The sequence below is a fragment of the Trichogramma pretiosum genome, unplaced genomic scaffold (genome assembly GCF_000599845.2).
Source record: "Trichogramma pretiosum strain Unisexual culture from Peru unplaced genomic scaffold, Tpre_2.0 scaffold61, whole genome shotgun sequence".
Lineage (NCBI taxonomy): Eukaryota > Metazoa > Arthropoda > Insecta > Hymenoptera > Trichogrammatidae > Trichogramma > Trichogramma pretiosum.
In genome coordinates, this window is record NW_019641638.1 from 264538 (window position 1) to 280058 (window position 15521).

The 15521-nt window shown below is 43.2% G+C and overlaps 1 protein-coding gene across 1 annotated transcript; it reads left to right on the plus strand.

Moving 5' to 3' along the window:
- Nucleotides 1-2591: 2591 nt before the first annotated feature.
- On the plus strand, nucleotides 2592-3244 carry LOC106654026 (zinc finger protein 64 homolog, isoforms 3 and 4-like). Its single transcript, XM_014373715.1, has 3 exons — nucleotides 2592-2598; nucleotides 2680-3163; nucleotides 3228-3244. Exons 2-3 carry the CDS (start codon nucleotides 2830-2832, stop codon nucleotides 3242-3244), a joined length of 351 nt encoding a protein of 116 aa, XP_014229201.1. The 5' UTR covers nucleotides 2592-2598; nucleotides 2680-2829.
- The last annotated feature ends 12277 nt before the right edge of the window (nucleotides 3245-15521 follow it).

The window sequence follows — 15521 nt, forward strand, 5'->3', positions numbered from 1 at the left end:
CTCTTTCTTTGGCGGTATAAGCGCGTGTCAAAGGAAGATACGACGAAGGACGGCGCACGATCAAAGATTTAATAAATAAACACCCGCGCGAGCTTTAGGCCGTACGTACCCGAGTGAGTAGCGAGCTTGCGAGCTTGTAACGACGACGACGACACTAGGCGCGCTGTTAACAACACCTGGCCTATATATGCGCCCGTGTAAAGGCAAGAAATTACTATTATAACTTATAGTAAGTATAAGCTCGCTCTCTCACTCACTCTCTCTTGGCGTTGCTCTCAAGGCATTTAGCTTAAGTGCAACATATTTTCATAATGGCTTACAAGTATGGGCGCGCGCGCGAGCGAACGAGCGAGCGAACGAGTGGGTGGCAGTGGTGGCAACAGCAGCAGCAACAGTACAGCCCATGCAACTATACGCTGCACGCGGGCTACAACAAGCGTAGCGTGCGACGACGACGGCGACGGCGACACGTACGTATATAAACTTCAGAGTCCCTGAGTATTATACAGCAGAAGCAATAGCAACGGTGGAGCTCCAAGAGAGAGGGGCTTATATCGATTCGCCCAAAAGTCGATGTTATCATAAAGCTGCTGCTGCTGTTGTGTATACCACGACAAGAGGGAGGTCCGAAGAAAAACGTCGCGAAAATAAACTGAAAAATCTTTTTTGAACGAGCTGCCGGGCTGTGTTCAGTATCGTATGTGTGTGCGGGGGAATCCCATGGAATGGTGGTGGTCTCGCGGTCGACTCACTCGAGCCCTTCGACAGCTGCTTTCGAGTAGTATAACGATGGGAAAAGCAGGGGGGGAGGGAGGAGGATATAAACATTGTGTGTCCCGTACCACACACACGCAAGTCCAGCTCTCGTACATACATAGATTCATAATCCGATTATATTATAACGGGGCGCGCGTATACGGACCATCAACTTGATAATATCGAGAGAGAGAGAGCTGTCTCTCTTTCACGTGTGCGTCGTGCTTCTTCTCTACTACCGTGTGCACGGTCGCCCTTCGAGCTCTTGTGTTACAACTACTACAGAGATTTGCCAAATAGAAAAGCCTTTTACCTATTATTGTACGTATATGCGGGGATCGTATATATGGTACACGAAGCTGCTGCCAACGCGTATACGTATACACGTGAAAATGAAGTATGTATAAGGTATAAACATACGCCGGCGCGCGGAATATTTCCGATGTGCCCCCGATGCTGCTGCCGCTGCTGCTGCGTTCGTGCACATATAATACCGTATAATCCTCCGACGATACATGCAAGCGCGAGCTTTAATTCGCAAGTGCCTCTCGTACCGCAACGTATATACTATAGCGAACGCGCGCCAGTGCGGAATTACTATATGTATGCGTATCTCGTAATTTGTATGGAATTTTTTCTCTCTCTCTCACTCAACCCTCGGCGTTCTCGTTTCTCATTCTTTTTCAAAGGTTACACGTACGTCATATATATACGCGCTATATACGTTGTATCTCATTCAGATCTGCCCGCCGCCATATCGTCGTCGTCGTCGTCGTCGTCGCGCAGGATTTCTATATGTGTGCTCGGCAGCTCGAGCGGCAAGAAGGGGTTAATTAAGATAGCAGCAGAAGCAGAGTTACTATTTTTTATCACTGCTCGCTCGGAGCCGAGAGCTAGACGTCGGGGGTAAACCGAGAGGGGACAGGTGCTAAAAAAAAATGCGACTCTATATATACGCGCAGTATGGTACGCGCGGTGGATCGGATTATCATGACTGCAGGTAAATGAAGTGCTCGCGCGACGTCGCTCGTCGACGTCGACGGTTGATGTTTTAATCTCTTCCTCTCTCTCTCTCTCTCTCTTGATCCGAATTTTTAAAGAAATTATAATTATCGTTAGCTAGTAGAGCTCAGAAAATAAATTAAAGATAAATGCTATTTGTTCAACGTTGATGTATGAGCAATTAAAAAAATCTTCCGAATTCGAGGCGAAAATCGTGATTGAAATCCTTGTTACTTGAAGTGCACAGTTGATGATTTTTCATAATAAAATTTTGATAGGCATTTTGTCTTTTAGAGCTATTTTTGTTTTCATACGAATCGATGATATCAAACTGTGATCGTTCAGTTGTTTACGTCGCGCTTTGAATGCATGACATCTCCGCGGATTTCTCGCGACAGGCAGCAGCAGTCAGCGCGCAGTGCTTTGCCACAAAAGCGCTAACCTATACACGGAGGACTACGTCGCGTGGAGCTGATCGAGCATAACCTAAAGTTCTTTGCATAGACACAGTTTTACAAATTTCTGCGAGCAAAAACATCGCTCCTCTTCGATCTTTTCGCGTTGAGTTAGTGTTAGATGTGCAAATACATTAAATAGAGGTCAAGTTTTGGGACAAGATGGAATCCAGTGATACACTTAATTATGCTGTGAGGTAATTTTCGTTTTCTCGAGAGTGAAATGGTAAATACATAACAACGCAGTACTTAATATTTTTGGGGTTATTTCAGAGTAAAAGAGGAGCCTAGCGATGAGCCACTTATTGGAAATGATTTTGAAGTAAACAACGAGAAACCCGATCTTAAAAACTTCCAACTCGTACTACATCCGCGAGAAAAGTCGGTAAGTGTTAATTATTACGTTTGACTAGTATTGAAGTTGTTTTTTTCTGAGAATTCTCACATGGCTTTGATTTTTTAACAGACTTATACTCTTCAAAAAAGTGAAGGGAAGCATGATACTGAATTAGATGACGAAGTGGAAATAGTCGCTGAATGTAAAGACTTGAAGCCCAATATAGAATTAGTAGTTGCTAAAAAAATTGATGATGATTTTCAATATCACCTGCAAAATATGAATTATAGTGATGGTAGTAAAACTAAAACTATAATTAAAATAGAAACTACGGATGAAGTAAAACAGGAACTTTTTGCTGGAGTTTCAGACAAGTTGAATTTTGACTGTGAGCCTGGCTTACGAAATAAAAAAAGGAAAATTACAAACAAGGGTAACAACGAACATAACCTAAAAAGACACATTCGAACGGTGCATAATGATGACATGCACGATTGTGATATTTACGGGAAAAAATACTCAACTAAGGATAATCTCAAAAAACACATCGACTCACTACATGATGGAATCACACATACATGTGATATTTGCGGAAAGAAATACTCTGCAAAAAGTAGTCTCAAAATACACGTCGATGGAAAACATAATGGTGTCAAACATAAGTGTGATGTTTGCAGAAAGACATTTTCACTAAAAGCTTATCTCAAAAATCACATCGATTCGATGCACAATGGTGTGTCACATACATGTGATATTTGTGAAAAAACATTCGCAAATAAAGGCAGTCTCAAAAAACACGTCGATGGAAAACATAATGGTGTGAGACATGAATGTGATGTTTGTGGAAAGTCATTTACCCTTAAATCTACTCTCAAAACCCACATAGATTTGATACATAATAATGTATCTCATCATGCATGTAATATTTGCGGAAAAAAATACTCAAATAAGGATAATCTTAAAAAACACGTCGACTCGCTACACGATGGAATCTCTTATACCTGTGATATTTGCGGAAAGAAATACTCTGCAAAGAGTAGTCTCAAAAAACACGTCGATGGAAAACATATTGGTGTCAGACATGAATGTGATGTTTGCAGAAAGTCATTTTCATTAAAAGCTAATCTCAAAATTCACATCGATTCGAAGCACAATGGTGTCAGACATACATGTGATGTATGTGGTAAGTCATTCTCACTAAAAGGTAGTCTGAAAATTCACATAGATAAAGTACACAATGGTATCAGACATGCATGTGATGTATGTGGTAAGTCATTTTCACAAAAAAGTTATCTGAAAATCCACATAGGTGAAGTGCACAATATAGTGTCAGACATGCATGAAATATTTGTAAAAAAAATTCAAAACTAAGGGCTACCTCGAATGGGCATGTATATTGCTCATGAAGGTACTTGTACGTGCGAAACACGTGAAAAAAAACATTCTCAGAGAATTTGTGTCTCAAAACATAGGAGGATCTCATAATATTATAAATGAAAAGTTTTATGTTTGTCTCCCGAACATTCAAATATCTATATGTTCTCTCATTATGTAAAAACAATGTTTAAAATATAAATAAATTTGTGCATAAGCCAATAATTTTGTTTTGCGTCGTTGAACATTAATTCAAAATCATACCCTTAAAATCCCATTTTTTCGAACCGTAGTGTATTTTTCTTCCAATATTCGAAGTCTTAATGCCGAAAAATAGCCAAAGAAAAGTTTCGACTAATTTCGGCTGCAGCACAAAAATAGGTATTGATAAAATAACTATAAAAATTTTTATTGTTCCCACACTTTTTCATAAACAATTATCAACGTTTATTGAACTCCTAAAGTCACAAAAATTTCAATTGCTACTTCAGTCTTGAAAAATTTTTGCATTAAGAACTGCTTATATATGCGATGATGATTAATTAATATTCAAGTGAGATAGAGAGAAAGAGAGAGAGAGAGAGTGAGAGAGAGAGAAATAGATCGAGAGAGGAAGACAATCGCTTGGCTTGTTAATGATCGCACATCTACTCGACTAGTGTGTCCCGCACATATCGATCGGTACGCGCCTGTAGATATATGTCTAAATCGAAAAATCAATATAAAACCGCAGTCGGTCGCTATATATACGTAATATACGTTCATGCGTGTGCACATATGCAATTCGAATCGATCGTCGCGAGTTATATATTATACAGCGCGATTATACAGACGCGAAGCTTCGCGCGTATACAATCGTGATATAGCCTCTTTCTCATCAGTCGAGCATCCTTCCTCCCTTTCAACGTCGCAGGAGAGACGACGATGATGAGGCGCAACTGCAGCGCCGATCGTCATCATAATCATCGTCATCGTCGCTGCGCCGTGTAATAATATCTGAAAGGGGCAGAGTCGAGAAGTAGCTGCTGCAGAAGCGGGGCTCTACTCGGCTCTCGCTCATAGCTCATTAGCCGAAGCGAATATCCTGTGCGCGCCTCGGCGTCGATTGTCGGCGCACGAGTAGCGGCAAACTTTTCTTCAAAAAAAAAATATCTATAACAATGCATCACTCGGCTCAGTTATATTGTTATTACAACTATTTACTACAACTGGCTGTACGAGAACAACGAAACAACGGCAGCAGCATCAACAACAACAAGCTCACTGCTAATACCGCGTCGATTCGCTTGGTAGCCTTTTGACAGCAGTGTAGTACGCGCGGGTGGTGGTGGCTCTGACTATATATATACACGCAGGAAACGCTCGAAAACAGAGAGAGAGAGAGAGAGAGCACAGGGGAGGAGGGCCAAGGCTATTCTAATGGATGGCTAGCGGCAACTTGAATTACGACCTCTCGGCCCTCTGCTGTATACAGTAGTACTACACACACATAGCAGCGGGGCATTACATTGCGTGTAATGCAATTATTGCCGCTCGCACGCATACAGTGTTGGAGCGATACCACGACGATTTTTGCGTAGACGCGATACTAACTATGCACACACATTCGTGTCGGGAAAGGAAATTCTCTCGACTCACGAATTGTCCTCGCGCCTACTATACTCCTACGCGTATACGAGAGTATTAATAGTGGCTCGGTCAAGACAAATGCCCAAAAGGTTTCCACGATTATTATTGTTGTTATTATGTGCGGCGAGTATGGCGATAGTCCTTGGAATAATATAAGGAAGCCCGGCCGAAGTCCATAGCCCTAGTCCTAGTAGTGTGTGTATATGGTAAGTGCGTATTCATTAGTGTTATGTATGAAGAGCGGGGCTCGCGCGTTAAGGGCCCCGGCCACGTGTGTGAAGGGTGCTAACTCACTTACCAGATATAGAGACAGACGGACGCGACGCAGGCACGAGTCCGAAAGGCTTGCGAGAGCTGCATTACGTATACGCCCACGCGATACGTATACGTACACCGGTGTAAGCGGACTATATACGTAATTCTTTATTTTCGGACCGGTCAAAGGCACTGAGGGTGGTGGTGGTGGTGGTGCCCAGCAGCAACAGACTGGATTTATATCGGTATATATATTTCAAAATATCGTGTATTCGTACGTATGGTACGTGCGGCAGGTATATATACAGGCGGGGGGGTACCAACCAACCAACGTTTACAAGCGAACACGTGTTCCGTTCAAGATTGAAAATTTATCGGATGACGCATTTGCCCGCCTCGCGCCCGATCGCTTTATACGCGGTTACACACATATATACGCAGACACATACGTAACGTGTAATTTATACATTTACACGTACGATCTAGACTGCCATAGCACATACTAGTTGCAATAATTTCGTTAGAATACGCTATCAATACTGTCAATCGAAATGAATTAGAGGCTGCTGCCGCTGCTGGTGCTGCTGCTCGTCGATTGATGCGAAATTGATTGGTTTTCGACCACAGATACACGTACATAAATATATATACGATATACCTTACCGTCATCCCCCGTCGCGGAAGCAATGCGATGGGTTTTAGCCGCCAGGAAAATTAAATTATTATATATATCGTGGTGCTCTGTACACGCGTGCGTACGAGCGTTTGACAGGGGATGAGAAACTTGCCAAAGACGAGGTTCGATTTTCATTTATTTATATTTCAATTAGCGGCTCGTCAAAAATATATAATCCAGGTGAGTTTATAAGATGTTCTTTTTTTTCTTTGCTATCAATTCGGATGCAGGATGAAATATATATACGAAAAGTTATGACTCGCGATATCGATATCGGTTCCTTGATTGTCAAAGATAGAGAGAGATGGGAGAGAAAATGAGAGCGAGAAAAAGAGAAAGAGCAAAAGAAGATAACAAAAAAGTTTTCCTCCTAGCTTTATATTTTATATATATAATAGACAATAAACATCGGGTGCGCAATTGGCAGAGAGAGAGAGAGAGAGAGAGAGTATTGGGTGCTAAATCGAATATGTTCCCTTTTATTTATATATATGGAACGAGCGAGGATTTTTCGTTCGGGGTTTCGATTTCAACTCAATTTGCGACGTTTGTAGAGAAACTACGCGGGGAATGCCTTTCTACAATTCGCTCACGGCCATCTATATATATATCGTATATATTGTCCTCAACTCCTTTATTATTTGGGATCCGCAGCAGCGGCAGTTTCAATGGCGCACAAACTCCGAAAACGTTCCACGCGTATACAGTTCCCATATACTCGCGCATTTATGTGCGTAAAAATCGGGCGCAGGTACATATTATGAATTCGAAAATTTCGTATGGCATCCCGCGGTATTCTCGCGCGCGTATATATAGACCGCCGAAAATTGATGGGAAATTTATTCAATCGCGCGAATGGCAGGTGCTATTATATATACTTGCTAGGGGTTGGGGGGAGTGGGACATTATTTAAGTAAATGGAATTACATCGGTCGAATTGGCTGCTTCTATGCAGCGCGCGACTATACGTACATACATATTTCAGGGCTGAAAGTCTGCGACATCGAATATGCGAGTAATTATAGATAAATCAAACTCGAGGCCACCGCGAATTTGTCCAGCAGCTTATCACTGATTTTCCAACGTATACGATATTCAGGAGTCGCCCCCCGAAAACATCTTCGCTCGTTCTCTATACAAATTCGAATCGATAACGTCCGCGTTATAATAATAATAATCATAATATTACGGCGAAGTGCGTGTCGGTATCACGACACTCTCGAGGATATCTCTGCAGCAGGTTCTCGACGCGGCGTGTACATACGTACATCCTTATCACCGAGAGCTCAGGAGCTTCTCCCGCGTACACACGTACCACGCATTGTATCCGCAAGAATCGCGATCTATGAAAAAAAAAAATGTCGCGCAGTTAAATTCAATCGGATCCGTGTATAACACCTACGCAATACCTATACGTTTAGATCCAATAAACGTCGCGGTGTGCTCCTGCAGGAGTCTGTCTTTAAGTCACGATTGAGCCGTATACGTATCACGACTGCGCACACACATATACGACGTGTGCCAGGGCACAAAAGAGAAAGTTCGGAAGATCAAACTCGCTCTCTCGCTCTCTCTGTCTCGCCAAAGCTCTCGTCGTCCTCGTATACGATCGGGAAAAGCCCCGAATCCCGCGTCTATATCTATGTACCACCGACCGAGGCAGCCGCACACAATACAGCAACGTGCCAGCGCTGCGTTATCTGCTCTCCCGTGTGTCTGTGTGTGTTATAGCCCTGTGGGCTCAATTCCAGAGCCAGGCATACGTCCAAAGGGTTGGCAAACCGGGTATATACGTTATAACGCGGTCGATCGATACCTCGACTGTCCCTCTCTCGCGCGCTACATTGTGTGTGTGGCAAGAGAGAGAGAGAAGAGGAGGTCCATTATCCACGCGGACGTTTGGCTCCTAATCGCAAGCTTTGATAATGAAGACGACGATGACGACGCGGCGTACGAGTACGTATAGACGCTAGGAGACACGTATAATACAGACAACGAGGATGTTTGCCGATGGGAAACGCGCGCGTATATAGCTCCGCTCGTGTCCTGTCTACGAGAGAGCAGAGATCTTATTGTGTACTCGCGGGGGAGAGGATCGGATAGCCACGTACTACTACGTTAAATAGATTTTTTTTCCACGCACCGATACGCGAAAATCGCGCGAGATTATCACCGAGAATCATCTCTCGCGCGTGTATTTTAATATAACGATTATCGTTAAATACGGCGACGCGCTCGAAAGCCCGATATAATATTAGATTCCTCCTATATGCGGCGTTAACCTTATATGTATAATATGTGCGGTGGCGCAGTTTATTATAGGTTCGTTCGAGCGCGCGATCGCGATATATAAAGCACATCGCGCGCACGTAAATATATACACACACGTAGAGCTCGGTGTGTATCATAATAACGCGAAAATTTGAGCGACAGGTTACTTGATATTATTTCGTTCAAAGCTCGCAAGCTCCAGCACCCAAGTGGTTAAAAGCCAAAATAGAAAAAAAAAAACAGCTAGATGAGATATGCACACACTCGTGATGCACACACACACACACACTCGAGTGTTCCATATAGCGCGCGTGTTATGTGTTATTATGCACTCGCTTCCTCTCTCCTATAAAATCCCAAAATTGGAACGCTGCATAATTCAGGCGATATATATATGCACTCGACGATTTATCGTAATGTAGCGCACCGCGCGGGGCCCGAAAGCTTTAAGCATTATATATAAGTATATGTGTACGTGTATATCATAACCACGAGTTTGGTGGCTGCTGCTGCTGCTGCACGTGACACACATATAAGCATGCAACAGCAGAGAGAGAGAGACTTTATCGCGCTGCATATTATAAACCGGAGAGCGAGAGAGAGAGAGAGAAAAAAAGCAAAAAGCAGCGGTGCAAAGTACGTGGCAGGTAAATCGAAGCGTTAATTACAATTATTACGATCTAAATAGAGTTTCGCTCACGCTCGTACCTCTATACGTGTGTGTGTGTAGCATATTAAAACCATCGCGTACCGGGGACGTTTAATATTGCAGCCGAGAGAGAATATTTCGCCTCTTTTGTTCCTCGATATAATAATATGAATAATAAATCATCTCGCTCTCTCGTTCATGATGTATAAATTTTACCAACTCATCCACTATAGAGTGTGTGAGCTGTGTGCGTTTGTGTGTGCGAGCGCCGTAATGACACGTGTGTGTATGATATAATATATTTATATACATAGCATAACGTATAACGCGGATATAAACGACACATTTTGCCAGTTCATGCATGTGTGGCATGTGCGTTACATTATTATACGTATATATGCATGTGCATGTGCACTATGTGTGTGTGCACGCGGAAAATCGCGCTGTCGCGTGCGCGCGTGATATTTAAAATTTTTCAAGGATATTATATGAAAAGCCGCGAATACATATTTCGGTGTGCCAAGCGTGCACGAGCATGGGTGTGAATTATTATAAAAAAAAAAAAAAAAAAAAAAAAACAACCAACGAAGGAATCACTAGTACTCGTATTACACGTAACGCTCGGATTATCTCGTACACCGTTAGTACTACTGCTACTACGCGCTCGTGTTGACAGGCTATATTATAACCCGAAAGCGAGCTCGAGCTCGTGTGTATGCATTGTCACTCGTATACATCGGACTGCGGGGCCGCACAGAGCATCGAAAATATAAAAATGAAAAAAGCAGAAAAAAAGAGGGAGAGAGAGAGAGAGAAAAAAGAGATTCAGAGCGCGTGAAAATTGAGCCGTCGTCGCGTTGCATGAAACATCATCGGATCAACGCCACATAATTAGGGGGCTTTTGCGGATTGTTCGCCGCTGCCGCGCTTCACGCGTGCGGCTTTCAAAAGAATCTCGAGTGCGTAGCAGTAGCAGCAGTAGTAGTAGGTAGGTAGGTAGGTATATATAAATGCTGTATATAGCCTGCGCCCATGTGAAATGAGAGCGGTAATAGCCCTATATAGGTATATATACAAAGTACACCCCATGAAGCTCGAGCGCCGCGACTTTTCAAGTACGTATAATACGGTGCTGCCCCGACGGCGTTTGGGCGAGTGCAAGCGTGTGCCATGGCGTACGCGACTTCGACATCTCGTGCTGCAACGTGGCTTTTGTATCATTGGCCCCATTGTGCATTGCATGGATAGGTGTTGTGTGTTGTGTTGTCTGTGCATATAATGTGTCACACAATGTGTGCTAGATGTAAGACGATTCGGTTCTCCGGAACGTGGAGTTCCGTGTACTTATGGGCCAAAGTATGTTTTATTTCAGGACGGACAAAAATCATATGGACATCCGTTTTCGTTTGATACCGATTACGAAACCAATTTTGACTCAGGAAAACTGGAAAAGTACATAAGTATATATAGTGTTACATTTCAATAATCCTGAAAGCCAAGATTTTTTTCAGATTTTATGGATGTTCCGAGAATTCAGAAGAAATTATTCCATTGTATAGGACAAAATATGTAAGAAAATGTTTTGTTGGAAATAAATTTTATTAAAAAATTAAATTTTAAAAATATGTAGACAACGACTTCCGTCAATTTTCAGAGGTTTAAACCACGTTGCTTACTTTTTCTTAAAGACCAATTTTCAAAAAAATGTTTGCAAAGCGAACCACTCTTGTGTGCACATACATGTCCATTCATCATTCCAAGGGATTCGAAAGTCGGAGTGATGGGGGGAGGAAAAGAGAGAAAATCGCTGCGCCGGAAATTGCGGTGCCTGATCGATGCTCTGTACCAAGGTGCGGAATAAATAACGCGAGTATAGACGGATACGCGATTACCGATAATTCGCGAATAACGTACAACGCCTATCGCGTATACAAATGTAGTAATATACCTGGGCGCCGCCGATTGACCGTATTAATTCCCGCGTGGGGCATTTGTTTATACACACGTACTGGCGGCTATGTACGGTAGTAGCTTGTACGGCACGAAAAATAGACCGAAACCCGGACGTATTAGAGCGATAAATATTAACCCGGGGGCTCGGCCCACGGTGTCAAGAGAGAGAACGAGAGGGACGAAAGAGAGAGAGAGAGAGAGAGGCTGATAAATTTTTGTCAAACGCCGGCTGGCAGATTGTCACGCACCATAGCCAGTGCCTACGTACATACACATTTGACACAAACGTACGTATATATTCTATATTCGGGTCGTTTTTTCGCCGACGAGTGAACACGTATATGGAGTCGCGCCCGAAACGTACAAATGTATATAGCATATATAATACGTGAAGCGAATACGAGGCAAAATCATTGTTAAGGTCATTTTACTTATCCTTACATATGTATATACCAGCAGTGTCCCTAGTTTCCGTGTAACCGGAAGTATTTATGCCTTTTTATAATATGTATATATATCGCACTGTGCAACGAGTCGAACGGCAAATCGAAGAAAAGGAAAAAATAAAGATGGGCACGGGGGGACGGTCGAGCGAATCATCGTCACATTGTGCTGCACACGACGTTCTATGGGGGTTTCGAGTACATTATCGAAGGCACATTTATATTGCCGAGGAAATAGGCGCAACGAACTCGTTACTACTACTATACCTCGGGCCTTTATCTTTTTTTGCTTTTAAATTATCGAAAGGAAGTTGTAATATTTAGATTTTCCTCTGCTCTCTTTTCTTTCTCGTTCTTTATTCGCTTGTGTATAGGAGGTCGCGAGTCGGCGGCGCCTAATTCGTCATAAAACTTAATGACCATAAACGAGCGAAAGAAGCTGCGAAGTGCTCGTTTCATGAAACGGAAAAGCCATTCGAATCATCGTCGTCGTCCTTTCTCGACTGGCAAGTAGAATATATGATAAATATCGCACTGTTGAATAAAAAATAGAAGACATATTTTTTTTCATCGTTGTTGTTGCTGCACACGGGCAGCACCCCCCATTATTTTATATACATATTCTCGAGTATATAAAGTGCGCCTCCGCACGCACGCACGCCAGGCTGGCAGGTTCACCTTTGTCACATCGCACTCCGGGAAATACATCATATATATTATAGAGAGAGAGAAAGTGCGGGGCCATAAGTCGGCTCGCGAAATTTTTCATTCCAATTTACGCGATAGGGCCTATGGCGTTATACGTCAAAGTCTCTGTCGCCGCCGCAGCAGCAGCAGCAGCTGATATAAATAATTCATGTGCGAATATGAATTCGAGCTCGCAGTAAAGAGAGAGAGACTTACTTATTGTATTTACCGGGAGAGCTCGAGTCGCGAAATAATACTTTAGAAATATTATAGAGCGCGCGCATTATTATTATACGTCGTCTCTTCGATGCACGTATGTTCAGCAGCAGCGGCAGGGCACGAGATTCGAAATTTCGCCGTATCGCGTCATGAGCTTTCGGCGCGAGATTTTAACGCGATTACGGTACGCGGCGCGGTGCGATACGCCGGGGATCTATATGCTAATGGTTGTTGGCGCGTTACATATCTATATCACGCGCAACAATATGTGCATATATGTATAGTAACGGTAACCGATGCCATAAGTTTCTCAATGCTCCATAATAGTAGCGAAAGCCGACGGCGTTAACGCGAGGATAGCTCGACTGTCTCGCATGTCTGGCCTGTTAGTATGGTCCTCTCCTCGTAGTTTTCAAACTCCATTTTGATAATGCGCGACGTGAGCTGATATAGTCTCGGCCAGTGGCAAATACTCTCGCTCTCTATACTATACAGCCTCTCTTTCCCTCTGGCGCCTCTGCGTAGCGTATATATATGTTTGTGCGCGTCGTGTATACACGAGGCTTAAACGCGCGGCCGCTCGCCCAAGACAAAACACGAAAATTTCGCGTCGCAGACGATGACGAAGACTACGGCGACTCAGCGGCTTAAAAACTCATTTTAATAAATAAAAAAGCAAAATTGTAAAGCGGTAAATATGCCCGGTACTGCTGCTGCTGCTGCTGCTGCTGCTGGCCAGGACTGTACGCGTGGCGATACATAAAGCTTTATTAAATTTTCGTTGGAAGCTTTTGGCTTTGGAAGCAAAGCGAGCGGAAAGAAGCCCGGGTAAAAAAAAAGGAAAAAGAAAGAGAAGAACGCGCGGCAAGAATTAAAAGTCACGAGCGGGTACTTTTCATCTAATTGCGTGAAAATCCGTCTTCATAAAGAGTCAGTAGGTTTCCGGGGGTGTTATAACGAATCGAGGCTCGAGGCTCGGCTGGAGATGTACAGAGAAACCGACCGAGAGAGAGAGAGAAAAAAAAAGGGAAAATTAAAGAAATAAGAGAGATGGAATATATAGGCTGTATACGTACAGCGATGTTGAAGGGGGAAAAAAGAGACGAAGAAGAAGAAGACGAAAGTCGAGCGCGCCGCACGTCGGGCTTGGTGGTTGTACTGCTGCTCTGCCTGCAGTACAAATAATATACTATAGATATATATGTAAGTACAGTCGGTGTTTTCTCGAGGATCGACGTGCTTCGACTGCCTAAACTGCGATATGTCAACGCTATTTATTTCTTGCCCCCCGATATAGTACCTGGGTATTTGTTTTCGGTTCTTTACCTTTGTCAAAAGTCGAGCGCAGCATAGCGATGATCATTGCAAATGAAAAGAAAAAATTGTTTTAGTATAACTTCTCATCAATATGAAATTTTTTACAAGGAATGCGCAGTGCTTGACTAGATCAGGATTGCACCACAGGTATATAGGCGAAGTTCTCTGCATTAAAGAGCACAGCAACAGCAATAACAAGCAAACCTCGGAGAGCTTTCTCGTCTCCCTCTCGGCTTGACTTTTCCACGCGTGTTTTTAATCATCGTTAAAGCTCTCCTCGCCCCTCGCTCCAGCATAGACAGTGAAGTACGGAAAGCGAGTGAGAGAAACATAATATCTAATTAATTCGAAAGTAGCTGCTGTATGTACAATCGTACGCGAACGAGCGGGCCTGTCGCGGCGTATTAACTCTCGCACATCGCAGCTCGGCACACGACGACTCGTCGAGTTTCAGCTCTCTCTGCTGTGCGAGCATAACTCGCCCACCCGCGCGTAGTACGCGCAGTTTGAGAAGTTTATATTGCATCGGTATATACTTTGTCAACGTTCGAAACTAAAATTCGTAAAATAAAATAAGGAAACAGGGTAAAAGGAAGAAGAGATGAGTAAGAAAATTTATACGTATGTGTGTACGTTCGAAACGATCGCTATGCTGCAGTCAAGTTGAAAAGAGAGAAAAGAGATTAGTTTTTGCGCGCGTTGAATAGTTTCTTGATGATCAATGAGTGTGCGTGTATATGTAATAAATAAAATACGTTCGTCTCTCTATATTCGTTTATACTCCTGCCGCGTGTGTATATCGCTGGAGAGACGATCCACTCGCAGCAGCAGTAAAATCAATTGACGAAAGAGCCTATATACACTCGCGCTTATATACACTCGAAATCCCTTTTTTCAATCACATTTCATACTTGCCGGGTTCTATTGAGTCATATACAGGCGGCAGCGACTGGAAGTAGTACCGCTACGTACGTATACGTACGTACATGTACTCGTAGGTATACCTACTCGCGCGAGCGTAGCTCAAATCAAATGTTAGGGGCTTTTTTCTCTCGCTCGAGCTCTCATCTCCTCGTCTTCGATGGGCACACGAGCGCGCGCGCACACACATAACTCTGACGCTAATCCAGATTATCTCTCTTTTTATCCGTCCGCGTGTATGGAATATAGCTCGGAGTACGTGGCGCTACGCATGCGTATACATTTACAATGTGCGTGTGCGTGTATGTAAGGTAATGACGACGAGTATGTACTGTACTACCTTGGCGACATGCAATTTCAAGATAAAATGCCGAGGATTAGAGAGAGAGAAAGAAAGTAAGAGTAAAGAGGGAAAGAAAAAAAATCATCTTACTTCACTCTTATATTATACGAGTTATAGAGAGAGAGAGAGAGAGAGAGAGAGAGAGCGAGAGAGAGAGAGAGAGAGAGAGAGTAATATTGCAATCTAAGGGCATTTAAACGTTATTAATCAAGGTAATGGGGCCCCAGGTACAGC